Source organism: Dipodomys ordii, unplaced genomic scaffold (genome assembly GCF_000151885.1).
Source record: "Dipodomys ordii isolate 6190 unplaced genomic scaffold, Dord_2.0 Scaffold207, whole genome shotgun sequence".
Taxonomy (NCBI): Eukaryota; Metazoa; Chordata; class Mammalia; order Rodentia; family Heteromyidae; genus Dipodomys; species Dipodomys ordii.
In genome coordinates this window covers 902,044-923,216 of record NW_012267423.1, presented here as the reverse complement: position 1 = coordinate 923,216, position 21,173 = coordinate 902,044, and the positions used below count along the sequence as shown (strand labels likewise).

At 39.6% G+C, this 21,173-nt stretch overlaps 1 protein-coding gene across 1 annotated transcript in view; it reads right to left on the bottom strand.

The window, feature by feature from the left end:
- Window positions 1-21,173, bottom strand: part of Magi2 (membrane associated guanylate kinase, WW and PDZ domain containing 2) — a gene marked incomplete at its 3' end in the record, with an annotated part of 913,285 nt that overhangs the window by 9,161 nt on the left and 882,951 nt on the right. Inside the window, exon 23 of the mRNA XM_013035261.1 lies at window positions 2,178-2,316. Coding sequence (XP_012890715.1) covers window positions 2,178-2,316 — 139 coding nt within the window. The remainder of the gene's footprint in view (window positions 1-2,177; window positions 2,317-21,173) is intronic.

Genomic DNA, 21,173 nt, shown 5'->3' with positions numbered 1-21,173 from the left:
TGTATTTTTCGTTGCTGGGAGCAAAGCAGAATCTGCGTGACTCTTCATAGGAGGGACATTGAACATAAGGAAACTCTGCTGCTGGAATCTTTCCCCTGTATGATCGCACTGTATGTCTGTACTATCTTGCTATAATAAACCTTAGTCATGAGTACTGCTGTTTTCTGCCCTCTAGAAACTGTCCAAGCATATCGTTGACTGGAGGTGTGGTCTTAGGAACCTTGGAGCCTCCCATTCTTGCTATGAAGGTCCAGAAATATCATTTGATGGCATTATGTTCAAAGATGCAGAACTGTCCCCAATCTCAGTTTCTCATAAATTACCATGCAGCTTTCAGCTGAAAACCTAATGCCTGGTTAGTTTGTGGCTCTCACTCTACTTCCCTCAAAGGGATTGCTTTATTCTGTCAAAGTTTTTCCTTTGTTGCATTATCTCTAAACTTGTTTTACAGCCAGAATCCATGACAACTTAATATCAAAAGAAGTGACAAGCTCTAATGTTTCCATCAGGCATGAGTGAACATTACATTTTAGAAAAGGATTTGCGTTATTGTTACAGTTAGTAATATTGGCAATTGGCCCCTCAACACTAGATCCAGATAATAAAAAAAAATATCTGTATTGGTTAATTTGTGAATTTAACTGAGCCGATATTTTTAAGGTATTGCTAGAAATTAAGGAAATAATGTTGAGATGATCTTGAATTTTCTTTTTTTTTGAAAAGTGTTTTTTTTTAAAATCAAGGTGATTCATATCTAGGAATTATAGTTCACAAACTGTATAAAGGTATATTTCAGTAATAATGTTTTAGCTGCTCACTACAGGCAAGTAGCTGCTATGGTAGTTGTTTAAAGTGTGAACCAAAGCCTGACTGTATGAAAGATTGAAAAAGTGAGGACAAGTATATTTGACAAGTAATTATGTCTTAGAACAAGAAGCATAGGAATGCCGTGCTAATTCCGTGGCATAGATAATAGTCAAGTCTTCTCAAAGAGTAAGCATGACTTTAAAATGAGGTACTCTTATAGAAGTGATAAATTTCACAGGTCACTTTTATATTATTGAGCCAGTTAATGCTTAGGGCCCACCAAAGTTATTCTAGTCCAATCCCTTTTCAAAGGGATTAATGCCACTATCATTTAGCAGGCCTGTGATTATACTGCTAACATTATACTGCTAATATTAATATTTTAAAGTATTTCATTACATTCAAGCATTAAAGGTGGGAACATGGGATGAAATATTTCTTTGGGCAGAGAGCCATCCTTATAGAAACGTCTGAAAGCTTCCTGACTCTGACCCAACATGAGGTCTCATTAAGCCTCTATGTAGGTGGTGTAGAAGACCCAGGAAACAATGTGTTTCAGCGTCTCTGCATCCAAATTATTTCCACTGAACTGAGGGCATAGGTCTGCGTTGCTAAATAAGGAGGTAGGAAGATGCTAGTTAGCTTGATGTGATGTAGTCAGATGCCAGAAACATAGCTGGAAAGGGAAAAGCACTCGTAAGTTCTTTTGGGTAGAGGAAGGAGGAGCAAAAGGGAGTCTCTTTATCTAGGTGGGGACTTGAGCTCTTCATTCAGGTTGACAGAGGCTGTCTCCTGCCCTGTCATGTTGCTCTTCATGGAATGACCACTCAGCTGGCTGGGATACACTAGTTCTGCTGTTGGTGGTGTCTCTAAGGGGTTGCTGGAATAGAAACATTTCTGAAGGTTCAAACTTATGGATTTGCTTGTCTTCTAGCCCCACTTACCAATCCTATGAAACAGTTAGAAGCATGAGCAATTTTAGCAAATAATTGAGAAATTACTGTGGACTCAAATGAACAGAAGACTATCCATCAAATTGCAAGTAGTCTCTATAAGTAGTGCCGGATCTCCCTGCACACTCAGAGATGCCCTGAAAAGCCATTCATCTGATAGTTTAAACATTACCTAATGGCAGGAGCCAAAGGAAAAGCTCACAATAAAATATAGCTTGTGCTTAAATATACATCTGAATATATATATATGTATATATATGCGCACACATATATATCTTTTGATAACTGAATATATTTCTAGGTAGAAATAGAGAACTAACTGATGTAATAATATATAATATAATATGTATTTATGTATCTTAGGCACTTATGGTACCCAGGAGAAGCAGGAAAAGGTGAATAAAATGCGCAACATACCATACTCCGGGACCTGTCCTGTGCCTCTTTTCAGTAACAGTCTCGCTCGTCTTCCTCCAGATTTGATGAGTTCTATTGCTCTGGCATGTGTCATGTCCCTTGTGCTTTCCCCATTGATTTCAATAATTTGATCTCCTACCTGTTAATTGAAGAAAAAATTAAGTCAGTCCAAAATGATTTCTCTCAGGTTACATTTCCAACAGATTAAAATAAACATCCCTGGAAAACCCATTTCCTCAGAGCAATGGAGCAGTTTGGTTGCAGTCTGCTGCTTCTTAGAAGATGCTAATCCACACCTGCACCCTGAATCTCACCACCAAATGGTAACCACTTTTTATTAGACCATGGAGGTTGTGTTGATATGTCATTCATACTTAGCTAGTATGCCGAAGGCTAGAGTTAATACTTAATATTAAAAAAATAAGAAATACAACTGATACCAAAAATCAAAATCACTTGGCACTTTTGCTTGCAATCAAGAAGTAAATATTTTAAGGCCTTCTCATTGGATTTGTTGCCAGCTTTTGGCTTTGTGTAATATGTAATTCTGCATGTTGGAAGGAGTGATTGGTTTTGTGCTTCTCTGAGGATTTTTGTCATGCATCATTTAAATTTCCCTGGGTGTTATTACAATATTGCCTTCATTGTAAGCAGTGGTTGGTTGATATTCAGGTTTGATGATGAGTTTTCTATCACAATTAAAAATGAGAACCTCTATTCTCCACACATGACTAATGTCCTTGTTAAATCTTTGCCATGCCCATATCTGGTTGCCAGAAGCTATTTAGTTAAATACCATTCCCTTCACAATTGTCAAAAATGCCTGGGCTGTATAAGTAATTCCCACTTAACCTATGTGAATAGATAGTTGGAGAAAGAGAAGTTCAACTATAAACACATCATGGAGCTTCCAGTGTGTCATTATTGTCAGAAAAACTTCAACTTAATATGTCCCTTTTTAGTGCAAGTTATTTAAGACAAATCAGCCAGGAAAAGCACAATGAGTTGCTTTGCAAAAATGGTATTCTAGTTATGTCCCTTAGATCTTGGGCTAAACTCGGTACTGCAGAGAACCGTGAAGCCAAGTAGATGCTTCACATTGGGTACGAACTGTCCCAAAAGATTATCACAAAAGCAAGAGGGAACTGAAATAAGCCCCTCAAAGTGGGGTGGGAGGAAACCCAAATATATTTGTTGTAGCCAGGAAGTGACATCACTACTTAAAGAGTAGAGTCCTTCCCTTTCCAATGCGCTGAAGGTGAAGACGACTTTGTGTACGTGGCCTTTGGAAGTACAGGTTTGGAGCGGAAGAATAGGATGGGCTCACTGGCATGAATTCCATAACCACATAAGAACTAGATAGATGGGACTAAATTTGTTTTAGGGCCCATACCTTCCTTCAGGTTTCCTTAATTGTTCCCTTTCCTATAAGACATCAGGTATAACTTGGAGTTGAGGTTTGCCAGAGGCTATGGATCTAAGTCAGTGGTAGAATGGGACCAATTATCCTTCCCACAGTAGTCCTTATACACAACTCAAATCTCATGGCACAGTAAGTATGAATTACAGAAGTGAAACCAAAGTTCCAGTGATGTTCCGTAGAGTCCTGGTTCAACTCTCTTCCGAGCTTCTGATTCAAACCTCTAAATGATTAGTGGACATCTTCACCTGGATGTCCAATAGGCAGCCCCAACTCCACAGCAATAGTCAGGGCATATACTTTTCTCTTGAAGCAGTTTTCCCACTAATTTCTAATTCTGGCTAATGGTGCCACAATCACCCAAGCGATACCAGGGCAGTCATGTTGGATTTCTTCCATATACAACTCCTCTGCCTCTGTCTCTATCCTTACATGTATCCCACCACTTACTAGCTCCATTGGGGACTTTATGTGAATGATTCTTTTTTTTGGGGGGGGGTCCAGTCATGGGGCATGAACTCTGGGCCTGGGCGCTGTCCCTCAGCTCTTCAGCTCAAGGCTAGCGCTCTACCACTTGAGCCACAGCGCCACTTCCGGCTTTTTTCTTTTTGCTTATGTGGTGCTGAGGAATCGAACCCAGGGCCTCGAGCATGCAAGGCAAGCACTCTACCACTGAGCCACCTTCCCAGCCCCTTATGTGAATGATTCTAATAGTCTCCAGCTACTCTCCCTCCAATCTCTACTCATTATCACTAGGATTATTTTTCTAAGGGCATCTCCATCAATGAGTCATCTAGACCCTTCCCTTCAAATGCCACTTTCTTCTTTGCTTTCTTCTCCCAGAGGCCTGGTGATCTCCTGGCCTTTCTCAAGGCCAGCTCACATCCTTTCTTCTGGAGGGGTGTACCTTCCTCAGTCCTATCCTTTCCTGAAGCAGCACTGTCTGGTATCTGTTCATTCATTAGTCATTGATTGCACTGTGATTTATCAGTCTTTATTGGTGACGCCAAGTCTTTCCTCCTAGAATTTGAGTGTATTTCTTCACTAAACACATTTCCTGCTACTTTTATTAGCATATATTAAAAGTACAATGGAGTTTCATTGCAATATTTCCATAGATGTAAACAGTGGCTTTTTTCAGAGACCTATTATATACCACAGGTTCTACTAGAGATATGAAAAAATGGTATGATTTCTATGCACAATTAATTCTCAGCCTAGTTGAAAAAGAAAGCACAGGGGCTGGGAAGGTGGCTCAGTGGTAGAGTGCTTGCCTTGCATGCATGAGGCCCTGGGTTCGATTCCTCAGCACCACATAAGCAAAAAGAAAAAAGCCAGAAGTGGCACTGTGGCTCAAGTGGTAGAGCGCTAGCCTTGAGCTGAAGAGCTGAGGGACAGCGCCCAGGACCAGAGTTCAGACCCCACAACCAGACCCCCCCCAAAAAAAAAGAAAAGAAAAAGAAAGCACATAGAGAGAATTAATATTCAATGTGTCTTGGCTGGGACAGGTGTGTTTATAAAGCACTAAGGAGATGGCAGGACAGACTTGAGACCCAGGATGGGTGGGGTTGGTGTAGTCGAGAGGAGGTGGAGGCATCTCAACTGAATTTGAAGCCTGTTACAAGCTTCCCCATTGCAGGTGAGATAAAACATTTTAGGTGGATTGCAGTATATATACAAAGCTCCACAAATTTAAGAGTAAGCTGTCTTTGGAGAGCTATTAGTATTTCATTGGGCTATCCAAGAATTTGGACTTAATTTTTTTTTTAAATTTTTATTTGGGTCGGGTCGTGGGGCCTGAACTCTGGGCCTGAGCGCTGTCCCTCAGCTCTTCAGCTCAAGGCTAGCGCTGTACCACTTGAGCCCACTTCCGGCTTTTTTCTTTTTGCTTATGTGGTGTTGAGGAATCGAACCCAGGGCCTCATGCATGCAAGCCAAGCGCTCTACCACTGAGCCACCTTCCCAGACCCGGCCTTAATTTTGAAGGTAATGACAAGATATTGAAAACAGTAATGTGAGTATGGAAGCAGAGTGGTGCTTCGATGGCTCTTAAGACATCGGGGTTGGTAATGGAATGAAGAGAAAGCTAGAGAAAGGGAAGCAGGGAGCTGAGTGGGGTTGTCACATTGTCTAGCCGCAGGAAAAGGTGGTGAGGTGTGTGATGTGGTTCAGAGCATTGGTCCCCTTCATTGAGTAACTGGTGGGAGTGTACTGTCTGTGTGTGTGAGCGAATGAAGCGTTTCAACATTATCCATTGTGAGCACCAATCAAAGCTTGCCATCTCCACTGCCTGAAGACACGTGTGTCTTGAGATGGATGCTTCAGAACAAAACCATGTGCCAGGAGAAAGAGGGCAAAGGGGATCTCAGAACTGTAACTTGCTCTCTGGTTTCATGCTTGAGTATACCAAGACTTAAGAGAATGTGATGTTTTCATTCTGTTGCATATTCATTTTCTCCTTTCTCTACGGAGCTCATGAGAAGAAAAGAAGAAAGAAGTAACATGAGAGAAAAGAGAAAACTGTGTAGGAGATGGAACACTGGAAGGGTCCAAGAGGTGCACAAGGGCTGAACTGGCATCTACATGTTTTGTAGATGAGGTTCTGAGAAGAAATCATGGCACTATATTCACGGTACTCCCAGGAGCCCAGATTCACTTCTTCCTTTGGCAGCGTTCCATAATTTCAGTTTTTCATGTAGGGTCTCCTCGGGGAGGTATCTCAGAATAACTCAGATACCAGTTGATCGAGAGTTCTTCTCTCATCTAAGAGTCTTCAATCTCTTGCAAGCCCCCTCCCCACTGCAGGGAAGCGGTGTAAGGAAGTCTGCTGGCTTCTATTCTTATTGGGAGCAATGTAAATGTGAGAGTCATCCAAGATATTACTAAGTTCAAAAAAAAACATAGAAGGTGTTTTGGGCATTAAAATAAGTGGTCCAACTCAGTGGAGCTATTTTCAATAGTAACAAATGTAGTCTAGGCCCAGCCTTCGGTCTTCTTTCTCACCTGTGATAACACAAACAGTAAAAAGGTTTAACTTTCGTCTTCAGGCTTAGGTATAATCATCTTAGCTGGAACCTGCTGCATAAATTTGGGATGAGACTTCTTTCACTTTCATCCTCTCAGTACCTGCATGTGTAAGAGGATGGATTTTCAGGGGGAGATGAGGTTCTCTTGCTACCTCCTGAGCTCACCTGACTCCACTGAAACTGCCACTGGTGGCCAAGAGCATCACTTTCTGTATCATAATGGGGAAATGGACAAAATGAATGGCCAAGATTAACAGCCCTCACAGGATAGAGAAAAATGACCTATTGGGAGTCTGATGTACTCTTTCCCACTACAGAGGGGAAAATTATGTTACAGTTAAAATTAATAGATGAGGTGGGGGATGGAAAGGAGCAGGAGAGAGGGAGGGGAGAGAGAGATAGAGAGATAGAGACAGAGTGAGAGACAGAAAGAGAGAGAAAGAGAAAGAGAAAAAGAGACAAAGGAGGCTGAGATCTGAGGATTGTGATCTGAAGCCAGCCCAGGCAGGAAAGTCTGTGATACTATTATCTCTAATTAAGCACTAAGAAAGCTGGAAGTGGGGCTGTGGCTCAAGTGGTAAAACACTAGCTTTGAGTAAAAGAGGGCTCAGGGATAGCATTCAGGCTCTGAGTTCAAGCCCCAGGATTGGCCCCCCCAAAACCTCCATGTGTTGCAGCCTAAGGTGGTGAATGTCTTTTTGGCGCAGCCTGGAAGTTTTGCCTTTGCACTCACTTTCCAGTTCACACATTACAGAGGAGTTTTCTTTAACCCAAACTTACCAAATCCTTGAAGTTGCTTAAAGTGTTACAGATTAAAAAACATTTTCTGTTCTTATAGGAAGAGCAAAGCAGCTAAAGGCAAGTGTTGAGTTGTTCTCAATAATTCAGGTGGCAAAACTTGGTACTGTATTATGTATTTTTTTGAGATAGGGCTTTGAGGTGTAGCACAGCCTGGCCCAAACTTTCAATCCTCTTGCTATAGCTTTCTGAGTGCTGAGATTACAAGCATGTGAGTCCACACCTAGGTCTGTATGAAGTTTTTAAAGCCAAGTCATATAGAAAATTTGGTTTGGCTGAATGGGATCTTTATAAGAATCACATTAAGTACTGGATTTTGTTGGGCCCTGAATCGTAGCCATCCCAGCCTAAAAGGTTGCCTGGCCAGCTTCACAAACATGCTGAGCTGATAGTTATCAATTAATTTATTTCCTCTGTACCACATTGTACCACAAGAACCTATTTTGCATTAATGAAGTGATTCTAGATTATAAAGAGTTACTGAACTTATTTAGAACATTAGGATACCATACCAATAGGCAATGGATACTCTTTACTTCTTATTTCACGCAGTTTTACAGTGGGTCATATTCATGGCTACTGCTCTAAGGTCACAGGATAATGCCAACTACCATTGCTCATTTGGAGCCTGGTTCTCTCATTCACACCAGACTTCTCAAAGACATGAAACATACCTGTGGTCTCTCATCCATACCTGCTACAATTCTCAACAAGTAGGAATCACTGAGTCAAGCTACTCATTGAGTTACGGTATGTTTGGTTTGCTTTCCGGTTATAATAAACATCTGCACTCCCATGACAGTGAAAGTTAATCTCAGCATTCCTCCAGCTTTCTAGAAATACTTTCTTGAGCAACTTCATAACAATTTCAATAGTACTTACAGGAGACCAAATGAGGTTTAAGTAATGGCAACTTGCTCAAATTGTCAGGAGCAGGTAAAGTTATAAGAAACAAATGCTATGGGATGGAGAGAAATAGGAATGAATGGAGGCAAAGTTGAATGAAATTGTAAGGTGTTAGGAAAAAAACAAGACAATCTTCCTCCACCCCCCAACCCAGAGTGCTACAGTTACCATCATGGGTGCTTAAACAATAGGATGTTTGGGCTCTAATGGCCCTGATGGAGCCCAGATCAGGCAGATTCCCAGCTTGACAGTGAGCTTTCTCATTTCATGGTTATTTTTATGATTATCCTACATTTGATGTTACTGTATTGGCATAATTATTGTTACAGTGCTAGAGATTAAACTCAGGTGGAGTTTCATGCATGCCTAGCTATATACTCAGCCCTGTTAAATATTATTTAATAACTATTGCAGCAAACATATTTTCTAAGGAGTAACACGGAGTTTTTTGGTTAACATTCTCTTTTCTCCCATTAGACTTATAATTGAATTAGAAGGGATATAATTACCTCTTTAGGCCCTGGCTCTGGTTAGAAATTGTGTTGTGTACAGTTGTCTCATCGAGGGACAGGAAACCATCAAACCAGCAGGTTTTTCCTACAGAGAAAACTTTTGCCCAATTGGAAACTGAAACATGGTTCAGAGCACCAACACTGTGAGAATTTTTGTCTCAATAATTTGAGACAACTCACTTTATATTGAAAACTGTCTGAGACTTGCTTTAGACAATGTTCCATACAATAATCACTTGAAGACGGGACCTGCCAACGACTTTCAAGAAACTATATCTAAATACAAATGTGAAATGATCCTTAGTCAAGGTTATGGCTGAACATGTATCTGTCTAGAAAGGTCAAGAAGATGAAGGCCACCAGCAGGTGTAAGAAGTTACAGGCTGCTGCAGAATGCTGAGGGTATACCATCAGACATGGCTGATGTACTTTCTTCCATGTTTTTATTGTTGTGTATTTCACTTCAAAAAGATTCATAGCATAAAGAAAGCTTAGTCTCTGATTTGGCTATGTTGCTCTATGGTTGGATGTGTTATCTTGGATGGACTTTCAAAGTAGGAGGTGTTGATGGAGATTCAGGAAAACTCTCCATGGGGGAACCTCCATTTTTCATTCTATTGTTTTAAAGCCTCTAAGTTTAAACATGGTAATGTGAAATGTAAAGATGGCATGGCATCTCAATTGTAGCTGTAGTTGAACTCTGATCTCTGATATCTTTCTTACCACATCTGTCCCTTGTTCTCATCAAATACCTGCAACACTAATCTCACACACGGGAACTTTGATAGATTGCTGCTCTTCAGAGCTCCTTGCCCTTTCAGGGCTTTAATTTTGGTTGAGGCCAGTTTTTGAAGTATTGTCCTCTCCTTGCTTTATGTATGCTCTATAAATGACCTTTTCCTCGCACTGGAAGGTTTTAGTGTTTCTTTTTTTTGAGGAGGGGGGTCTGGTCATGGGGCCTGAACTCTGGGCCTGGACACTATCCCTCAGCTCTTCAGCTCAAGGCTAGCGCTCTATCACTTGAGCCACAGTGCCACTTCCGGCTTTTTTCTTTTCTTGCTTATGTGGTGCTGAGGAATCGAACCCAGGGCCTCAGGCATGCAAGGCAAGCGCTCTGCCACTGAGCCACCTTCCCAGCCCTGGTGTTTCTTTTTCTACATGATTACTTATGGTGTTCCATTTGTCTAGAGTCTGCAGGCTTCTTCCTCTATTCAAACAGTTCAGTGCTACTCATCTTTAGGTTCTAGGACCATTTATTTTGTACAATATCATTCAGGGAGACTTCTACCATCCAACCAGTCTCAGGAGAAGCCTCCCTGTGTATTTCATTAGGAGAATTTTTTTTTTTTTTGCCAATATAATATGGTAAGCTACTTCAAAGAGGAACTTGGTCAAATAGGAAATATTCTTATATAGATGGGTGGATAAATACTCATCATTAATCGTATATAGAGGAATAGATGGATGGATGAGTAAAGGAATGAACATTTCAGAAGCTGTTTTTTTTTTAAACTCTGTGCTCTCCTTATTGTTTAAACTGAATTTAAATAAGAATTGTAATATTTCTTTTTGGTAGTATTGGTGTTTGGATTCAGGGTCTTGTGCTTGTAAGAATGGTCTTCTACTCATTAAATTTAGCCTTGTTTCCCTGGCTATTTTAAGATAGGTCTTATTTTTTGCTTAGACTCATACCTGGACTAGAATCCCTTTATTTTAGGTTTTGTATTGCATCTGTGATGGCAGGTGTGGGCTACTATGTCCAGCTTCTTTCACTCTGGATACCTTGAAACTGTGATCCTCTTGAACTCAGCCTCCTGCATAGCTGGGCTGACAAAGGTCTGTCAACATGCTCAGCTATTGGGAAGGGGTTTTGTACACTTCTGTCCTGGGTTGGTCGTAAATCATGATCCTGTTGATCATGAGTAGCTTGGATTACAGGCATAAAAAAACACACCCAGCTGTAGAAAAATTTTAATTTAGTTTTATAAAATATATCACTAGAATTTTTTTGTTTCTTTTGTATGTTCTTCCCCCATGGTATAATCCTTGGTGTCACTGTATTTGATTCTGGTGCCCTGCATCTTGAATATATATTTTTCTAATTTGTGAAGGGGAAGGGACAAAACAAAATGCTGAAACAAAGAGACAGGTTGGCCCATTGTAACAATGAGATGGGCAAGACGCCATGTTGAAAATGAACTGTAACATCTTACCAGTAAGTCACTGAGGAAGATAGCCATAAGGTGGAGGCATCTCTTTTCTTTTGGAATCATCATACCTTTGCTCATAAAACCAGCTAAAAGTAGATACATTAACTTTTGTTTTTCTCTGAGTCTTATGAGAACCATTGGGAAATAAACTCTTACAGGGCAGGGAGGGAGGAGTTGGGCAGGTAGGGAGGGAAGGGATAGAGGGGAAAAACAAAGGAGGGGTAACAATGCTCGATAGGAAATATACTCATTGCCTTACTCATGTAACTGTAACCCCTCTGTACAGTGTAACTATAATCATTTTTCAAAGCCTACTCCATTTTGAAATATCAACAATGAAGTTTTAAAAATCAAAAGAATGGCAAATAAGTAAAGAAAGGTGATTTAAAGACAAGGCAGGTGAGGCAGACATAGTTTCTACAAAGGGGAAAAAACCACCACCATCATTCCATTTTCCAATGCTAGGCTAACTGTTCAGGCAAGAAGACAAGATGAGACAATATCCTAAAATTATTTGCCTGAGCAAGACTGGATAGCGATCCCTGGCAGCTCAGCTAGCAGCTTATGTAGTTGTCAGAAATCACTTATGTTAGGTCATGAAGTCAGTTTCTCTAGTTGATTGAAAAATAGACAAAAGAAAATCAAAGAGGAGACTTTCTATTCTGGACTTGTATAGGCTGTCATTCCCTCTTATGCTGTAACTGAGAGAAAAAGAAAGTAGTATTCTGTATGCTTATCTAATAGGATACATTTATATTCTAGATTTGTGCAGTAATTATTCTATTGGTGTGTGTCAGTAATTCTTTTCTGGAGCTGGCCATCTTGCTTACCACATTTACAGTTACTTTCTGCATTTGGCTAGTCTAGCCCAACACAATGTGGATTAGAGTGGAAAAGGTACCAAGATGGCTCCCAGGTACAATTGTAGCTGGGATTTGGAGAATAATTTAGTGATGGGATTATTTTAGAACTGTGGGCAGGAGGGCAATTCCAGAGGGCTCTTGAGGTATTGCAATGGAAGTGCAGTGCAGTGGTTAGAATGACACCCCCTTGATAGACTTAATGTAATCTCAAAGTCAAGGTCAAAATCTGATAAGGAGGGACTTAAGGTCTCTCCTAATTGTTACAATATGAAGAAGGCAAGAAGGTTATAAAAGTAAAAATAAACTACTCTCTTCTCCTTACAACAAGAGGTAAACTTACAAACAACATCTTACCAGTAAGTCACTGAGGAAGATAGCATCTTTTCTTTTAGCATCATCATACCTTTGCTCATAAAACCAGCTAAAAGTAGTTACATTAACTTTTTTCTCTGAGTCTTATGAGAACCATTGGGAAATAAATTCTTACAGGACATATAATCTTTTTTTTGTTGTTGTTGTTGGTCATGGGATCTGAACTCTGGGCCTGGGCGCTAGTGCTCTACCACTTGAGCCACAGTGCCAATTCCGGCTTTTTCTGCTTATGTGGTGCTGAGGAATCGAATCCAGGGTCTCATGCATGCAAGGCAAGCACTTTACCACTAAGCCACCTTCCCAGCCCTAGGACATATAATCTTAACTTCCAGAACAGCAGGACAGCGGAGATTATGGTTTGTTTTTCTATAAGGTATGTGTGTGTGTGTGTGTGTGTGTGTGTGTGTGTATGCGTGCATGTGCATGAGCACACATGCATGCATGTATATGTGTGTATACATGTGTGGAAGAAAAAGACTTGATTCAGTTTAGGGTAAAGTAAGAAAAGGAAACATTTGCTGATAATTATTGCTCTGTCCCCATTGCTATAATCTGAAATGTGTGTGAAACTTAATCTTCAATGCACCAGAGTAGAGGGGTAAGGCTGTGGGGGAGGGGTTGAGGTTATGAGAGTTCCACTCTCATGCATGGATCAATACTACCATAAAAAGTAGATATGGATGTGGATAGGCTCTTGCTTGCCCTTCTGTCTCTATCATGTGAAGACACAGAAAGAAACCCACACCAGATGCAGGCACCTTCATCTGAGACTTCTCAGACTATAGAAGAGCAAGAAATATCTTTCTGTTCTTCATTCACCCACCCTCAGGTATTTTGTTATGCTAGCACAGACTGAGTCATCCACAGTTCACACCCAGGGGTCCAGAGGATGACGTGTTCACCTTGCTAATCTTTCAATTTCTCTATTTTATTTTGGATTTCTATTTACATATTGTATTTATTTCAGGGTCCTCGTTTTAGAGAAAACGAGATTTAGACCTTTAGACCACAAAGTAAAGGTAATGGGACCAGGCCTGGGTTCTCTAACTGCACATCCCACAGCTCCCTATTTTATGAGTCTGCTTCAGCACTGTGGAGGAGGGGAGGTAGACAGCATAAACATTATTTTTCTTGGTTCAGAGTTCAAGCTCCCTTCCTATATGAAAAAGATGGATTTGAGATGTTTGTGATTTAGTATATCTTTGAGAAACTGTTGAGAAGTACATGCAATTAAGTCACAAGTGGCTTTAAAATCGAGTTCATTGAAGCATGCTTAAGGGTGAAATGAGCCTGGCAATGACTGTGAATAATCTAGTTAGTACTTAATAGGCCAGAACTTCCTGGATCACTTTAACTTTTCAAATGCTAGTTTAACATATATGAATATATATGTAGTTGGGTGCCTGTGGCTTATGACTGTAATCCTAGCTACTCAGAAAGCTGAGATCAGAGGATCAAACCAGCCTGGGCAGGGAAGTCCATGAGACTTTTATCTCCAATTAACTACTGTCCCTCCCCCTCAAAAAAAAGTAAGTAGTCATGGAGCTTAATTGGTAGAGTCCTAGCCTTGAGAAAAATGCTCAGGGACAGCACCTAAGCCCTGAGTTCAAGTTCCAGGGTTGGCGTGCACGCGAGTACACACACACACACACACACACACACACACACACACAAGCACAGACACACACTATATATGTAAATACCTACAGGGACATATTCAGCCCCTCCTCCCCCCTCCCACCATACACACAATGAAAGGGAAGTACAGTAAACCCAAGAATGAGATTCCATGTTGGGACCCTTTTAAACTATTTATAAGACAATTTAACAAAATGAGTATCAGGAAGCTGACACATGTCTTGACTTGGAGAGGGGGTGAGAGCCTCACAGAGGGGACAGATGACAGGAAAGAGGAGTAGTGGGCAAAAGAGTCATAATATTCAATGTACATACATAAAAATGGAAGTAGGAAATCTGAGAAGACTGGTGGAAGAAAGGAACGGTAGGAGAGGGGAATGATGGAAGGGTGACACTGATCAAGATGCATTCTACACATTAAATGGACATGTTACATTGAACCCTCCTTGCACAACTATTTGATGATAAAAACAATAATATTAAAAATGATAGTCTTGCCAGGTGCCAGTGGCTCATGCCTGTAATCCTAGTTACTCAGGAGGCTGAGATCTGAGGATCAGGGTTCGAAGCCAGCCCAGGCAGAAAAGTCTGTAAGACTCTTATCTCCAATAAACTACTCAGAAAAAGCTGGAAGTGATGCTGTTGCTCAAGTGGTAGAGTGTTGGCTTTGAGCAAAAAGAGGCTCAGAGACAGAGCCCAGGCTCTGAGTTCAAGCTCCAAGATCAGCAAAAAAAAAAAAAAAAAGGAGGGGGGGATCAAAACTAGATGTGTGAGCAGTCCAGGTAGGAAAGTCTGTGAGACTCTTTTTCTCTCTCTCTTTTTTTTTAATATGGTTTTTATTGTGAGAATACTGTACAGAGGAGGAGTTACAGTTACATGAGCAAGGTAATGAGTACAATTCTTACCAAGCATTGTTGTCTCCTCCTTGTGTGACTCTTTTTCCAAAAAATATCTATCTATCTATCTATCTATCTATCTATCTATCTATCTATCTATCTATCTATCTATCTATCTAGTTATTGTGAGACTCATATCCAATTAACCAGTTAAAAACTGGAATTGGAAGTGGACCTGTAGCTAAAAGTAGTAGAGTGCTAGCCTTGAGTGAAAAAGCTTAGGCTTTGGGTTCAAATCCCACGACTGACAAAACCAAAACCAAACAAAAACCCCTAGATGTGTAGAAGTTTCAGATGAACAGAATCATGGTTAAACTTGTGGTCTCATTTTCAATTCACAGGGAGTTACAAAGTAGGAACACTAACATCAGTAGAACTCAGTAGGGTCTATTATTTTTGTTTGCTTTAACTTTAAAATACTCTCCAGGAACCTTAACTCACTGCCACCATATTCAATGGTATTGGCAATGAGTATGTATGTGGATTACAATATTTTTTCTATGTAAGTGTTAATACTGAATAAACAGAAAGTGAGAACTCTGATGCACAAAATAAACATTATCTATTTTCTTTTCTTTTACAATTAAAATCACATATTAATTTACTTAAAATTTAGCACTAGAAATGCAGTTGTGTGTCTAAAAAAATCTTGTTTCTGTTCAAGTTAATTCAGATTGTCCACCCATGCATGAGAACAGCTGAGCTATGAAATTGGGCAGCATGTTTTCTGGCAATAATGAGAAGATAATATTCCTTAGGAGTATTTAAGTGACATCACTATTGATAGGTTAATTGCAAATAAAAATGTAAAGCTTTCTTAAATCACTAGAATACAAGGCCTCTGGCTTAGCGTAGCTTTGCAATGTACTTTCCGAATTTTTCCTCTTTCTAGTTTAGGTTAATAAGTGTCTGATTAGTGTAACTGTGGCTGCGTTGAGAATTCCACATACATCCTATAGCAAATCAGCCATTTTTTTTTCAGAAGGAGACTTTCTTACACTTATCTTGGCTCATTGTAATGGTTCCCTGTACTCCTTTATCAAATTCTTGAGAAATGAAATGCAGAAAATATTGGGTGGAGAAAAGAAATGCAATTTGATGTTCAGTCATGAGAGCTGATTGCAGTTGGGAAGCTGATTTAAGAGGTACTCTCCACGTTCACAGCCCAGAGCACCACTTGCTGCTACTAGAGAGTTTCATAATTAATTATTGTGAGGAAGGCAGCTACAGTGGTGCTACTCTATCATGCATCCCAACTAGATTCAAATTATCTTCAGTTCTTTATGTGAATATTTATTTTTATGTCACTAGATACATTAATTTAGGCTTCTCCCTCTATGCAAAGTTTTCAATAAATGACCTACAAGTTTAGTATGCAGTTGTGAGCTACTTTTGCAATAAGCAACTAAATAGTTTATTTCAGATTTGTTCTAGGAATGTCAGAAATATCATCTCATTTAGTTCTCAAATGGACCAACACATAAACCCTTGATGGACTAGAGCAAGCAAGAGAAAAATTCAAATTAACTCTAGAAAAGAGAATTCTAAATTATGTATACTTCCACTGGGAGCTGATTAATAAATAACAGTGATGTCATTGATAACAAGACATCAGGTTAATTGTCACATGATTACTTACCTTGAGCTGCCCCATGTACTTACTAAACACTTTAGTGTGAGTTAGGTGTCATTAACACTGAAAGTGGATGAGCATTTACTCAAAAATGAGTTGGATTAACTTTATGAATCTCGGTTTGTTTCACTCTTCCACCTTTTTGAGTATATTTTCTGGTTTTCCGTTCTAGATTCTTGCTTTCGATTATGACTCTGATCCCCTTTTGTCTTTTCTTCTAATTTTTGTATATTTCTCAGTGATGGCCCTCTGTTATGCTGCTACGTTCGGATCCTTTCTGTATTTTCTCTGAATCACCTTGTGTCATTCTTGGTGTAATATGGCAGTGATTTTACTAATGGAGTCCACTTGTTACCAAAAGAACTGAATGTAAACATAGGGATAGAAAACCTCAATTTCACTGGGCTTCCTAGAAGAACAGTTCTGTAGGCGTAGTCTGGTGGAGAATCCTTGTTTTTGAATCACCTTTGTTCTCTCAGTATCTCACATTACTAATATAACTTGTTTGATTAAACTGTCTCTAGTCACTGAGGCATTAATGTAAAATTGATTTATTTTTCCAATAACTGCTACCAGCTGTGCTCTGTTAGTCCCCCACCCTTTTCCTACTGTGTAATAGTCCAATTCCATTATTTTTCAACATTTTTAGCTATTAAAAAGTCTAGTGCACCCCTCTGTACAGTACTTTTACAATAAAAAAGTATTTAAAATAAAAAATGTCTAGTGCAGTTAGCCTTGTAATCTTCAATAAGGTTTCCCTCTCTAATTGCAAACTGAAGGTCTGAGCTTTCAATCCCATCCCAAACTCTGCCTCTTCCTCTCTCACTCAGCATCACCTTCCCCCATGGATGATTCAATCTATAGATCCTTCAATAAGAGAGCAAATGTTCCACTATAATGATTTTTTTGGGTCAGTCATGAGGCTTGAACTCAGGATTTGGGCATTATTCCTGAGCTCTTTTGCTCAAGGATAGTGATCTACCACTTTGAGCCATAGCCCCACTTCGGTTTTCTGGTAGTACTCAGAGATAAGAGTCTCATGGATTTTCTTGCCTGGGCTGGCTTTGAATGGAGATCCTCAGATCTTGGCCTCCTGAGTAGCTAGCATTACAGCCATGAACTACCAGCCCCTGGCTATAATGACTGTTTTATACCACAAGTCATCCTTAGATTTTCTTTTTGGCTCATGGAAAATGGTGGAAAATGGGGGAAAAAGTACTGGTTGATCCAGAATCTCTTCTCTTTGTTTCTTAATTTCCCCAGTCTTTTTCTCCCCTCTCCATTCTGTTAGGGCTGCTCAGCTACTTTTAGCAAGAAGCAATCACTACTGTTCTAGGGGTAGATGGCAAGGACAGTTCAATTATCCTTGAAGGGGAGGATAGAACAAAATACAAAATGGAGAGCAGGACAGAGTGGGGAGACTGGATGTTTAAGGCTTCTCAAGTTCTATTTGTAGGGTAGGTCATTATCAGTTGGGCCAGTTTTGTGAAATGGCAGCTCCAGCAGGTCCCACAGGAAATGACTGACCTCAGTACTGATGACAGTCTGAAAGAAAGTGAGACTAAGTCATAAAAGCAGAAGGGATGAGGTAGAGTGCGGCTATGAAAGAGTAATAGAAGGAGTCAATTTGATCAAAGTCACTACTAATGAATGACAGTCCCAGTACCCCTCCATCCCTGCCAATATTTAGAACTTCCACACTTTTTTTTCTAATCTAATAGATGGAAAATAGCCTTATTGCTTTAGGTTTTCTGATGTTTATTTGCTACTTGGTATAAATTTCTTCATCTTGTACTTTATTTGTTTTTCTCATTGAGTGTAATTTTTCATTATTATTTCATAACATTTCTTTAGTATTTATATGATACGGATGACATGTTTTATCTTTATTTTCACATACAAGCTCATTTTCAAATACAAATGAATCCTAAGATCTTTAGGTTACATACAGGGAATAATTATTAGAATTTCAGGCTTCAGAATGATACCTACATTTTATTTCTACAGCTCACTAGTGAAGTATCTTGAAAAGCATTAAATACCAGTTACTAACTCAATTATTTCTATTATACTTTGCAGACAAAGGTTTTTATTAGAAGTTAATCCATGTCAGTGTCAGAGATCTTTAGAAAATGAAAGAATACTTTTTCTCAAAGAAATTAATTACATAAATTAAAGAGGAAATATATTAACTCATTATTTTCAGTGAAATATTTAGGAAATAGCTTAGTTTTAAAGAACTTTATAGCAGTGGTTTTACAACTACCTTGCTGCCTAGGGGCTTGAACTCAGGGCCCAGACACTGTCCCTGAATCTCTTTGTACTTAAGGCTAGCACTCTACCACTTGAGCCACAGTGTCACTTCTGACTGTTTTTTTTTTTTTTTTGAGTAGTTAATTGAAGATAATAGTCTCACGGGGACTTTTCTGCCTGGGCTGGCTTTGAACCACAATTCTCAGAATTCAGCTGCCTGAGTAACTAGGATTACAGGCGTGAGCCACCAGCACCTGGCTTCTGTTGGGTTTTTGCCAGGTGTAAATATCAGACTGATATAGAAAGCTTAATGAAACCACTCTGTCCCTTTTCAGATTTATACATTTTCAACACAAGTTTGCAAGCAATAATATATCCACTAAAAAGGTAGTTATTTCTTGCCATGCCTACTCCAGTGGAGTCTGCTTAGCATGGGAAACCATCTATCAGACCTAAGAAAGGGGCTTCAGAGACCTATCTCTGAGTTTTGGGACTTCACCGAAGTCTAACTCAGAGAATGGGGCTTTACAGAAACCTATCTCCAAGTTTTGGGACTTCACCGAAGTCTACCTCGGAGAATAGGGCTTCTAAGAGGCCTACTCCTGGAAAAAGGCTGGCAAACCCCTGGGAAAGATGAGTTTCTGCCTTTCTTTTCCTCACTGTATAAGAGTGCCTATTAATCTTTTACTGTTTCTACTACTCTTTGTACTTATTCATTGTCAACGTTCCCTTATTCAAAGCTCTTTCTTAAGAGTGTTGATGACTCCAATATCTGATGAGTGTCTTAAAAATATGACTAACTCACCAGAGTTAAGTGCTACCCTGAAACCCCTCTTATGGAGGCTAGTAGACAAGTCATAAGTAAATATAAAAGTATTGGGGGTTTCACGAAGTCATTTCAGCAGAAGGAATTGTTTGTAAGAGAGTTGCAAGAAGCTCTAGTCGCGGCTAGAACAGAAAGAATGTATGGCAATTGCTGAGATAACTACTTAGGAGAAAGAACTTCCTGTTACTCTCTTTCATTTACTAAGAGACTTGCTAGATCTAGGCCTCTGTGACCTTACTATTAAAGAAAGAACAGGAAAGATCTTATGGGACAATTAAGGCCTCTATAGAAATAAGGTAATGGTTAGATGGTGACAAACGTCGAAACCCATTATATTTCTTAGAGATAAGCTGGAAACAAGTGCCTTTCAGGCGACCAGCTGTTGACCACCCAAGAATGAAGCCCTGCAGCAAGATTGTGTAAACTTTTGCCCTTTCAGGCGACCAGCTGGTGACCATCCAAGAATGAAGCCCTGTAGCAAGATTGTGTAACCTTTTGCCCTTTCTTATGGAGACTTTTTGCTATAAAAGTTTGCTATCCTCTGCATTAAATCGCACTCAGCACTCAGCATCCACTCCTCTTGTGTGTGAGTTGTCTGTTTGCCATCTCCCCACCTATTCCAGTTCCTCCCCTAGGTGTCCTCCGTTGTCCCTACAGAACCCGGTCCGTGGCAATTTCTGCCTCTGTATAAAAACCCCTGACACCACACATTATTACAATGTCATGTATTAAACTTCATAAAAACTAGCTTCTATAGGCTTCTATTCAATTTCTCCTTATTGCATGGAGATGAAATATATTGATAGCAGAAAAAGATATGAGACATGTATTGTCTCTTTAGCTATTAGAGGCCAAGTTCTCTTAACATTTTCAAGGCATTTCTGTTTTCTCAGTTCACTTTTCTCAATGGAGGATTTATTGCTACTTGCATAACTGAGAGTTAAATAGAAAATTTATAGGTGTTGGCTTTTTATTCTTTCTTTAGTTCTGTTATAGTATTGGCATTATAAATTTAGGTGCTCTGTTGTTAGATGCCTATATATTTATAACTGTTTTATCATCTTGATAGACTGATCACAAATATTGGTGAGGATGTGGAGAAAGGAAACCCTTGTAAACTAATGGACATGTAAATTGGTACTGCCGTTATGTGAAACAGTAATGGTGGTCTGTCAAAAACTTCGGCAGACATCATACTAAGTGAACTAAGCCATAAACAGAAAGAGAAACATTGTATGATGTATGTGGAATTTAAAAAGTTAGGACTCAGAAAAACAGAGTAAAATACTGAGGAGTGGGGAAGTGTCAATCAAAGATACGGCCTTTCCATTATAACATGAGTAAGTTCAGAGGTCTAATGTATGGCATGGTAACTATAATTAAAATGAATTGTTCACTTGAAATTTGATAAAACCAGAGTCCTTAAATGTTTTCAACTCTTACATGGAGGTGACTTTCCCCAACATAGTCCTCTGTGTTAGGTAGGACTCATAATTTTACAAGATCTGTATGTAACCAAAGCATCACAGGATCTCCCAAAGGGCCATTCATTTTCAGAAAATAAGGAAATGACCAGACTTACTAACAGACACTGTGACTTTTTTCCCCTTTCCATCAATCGTGGAAAGTCTTTACAAATGAAC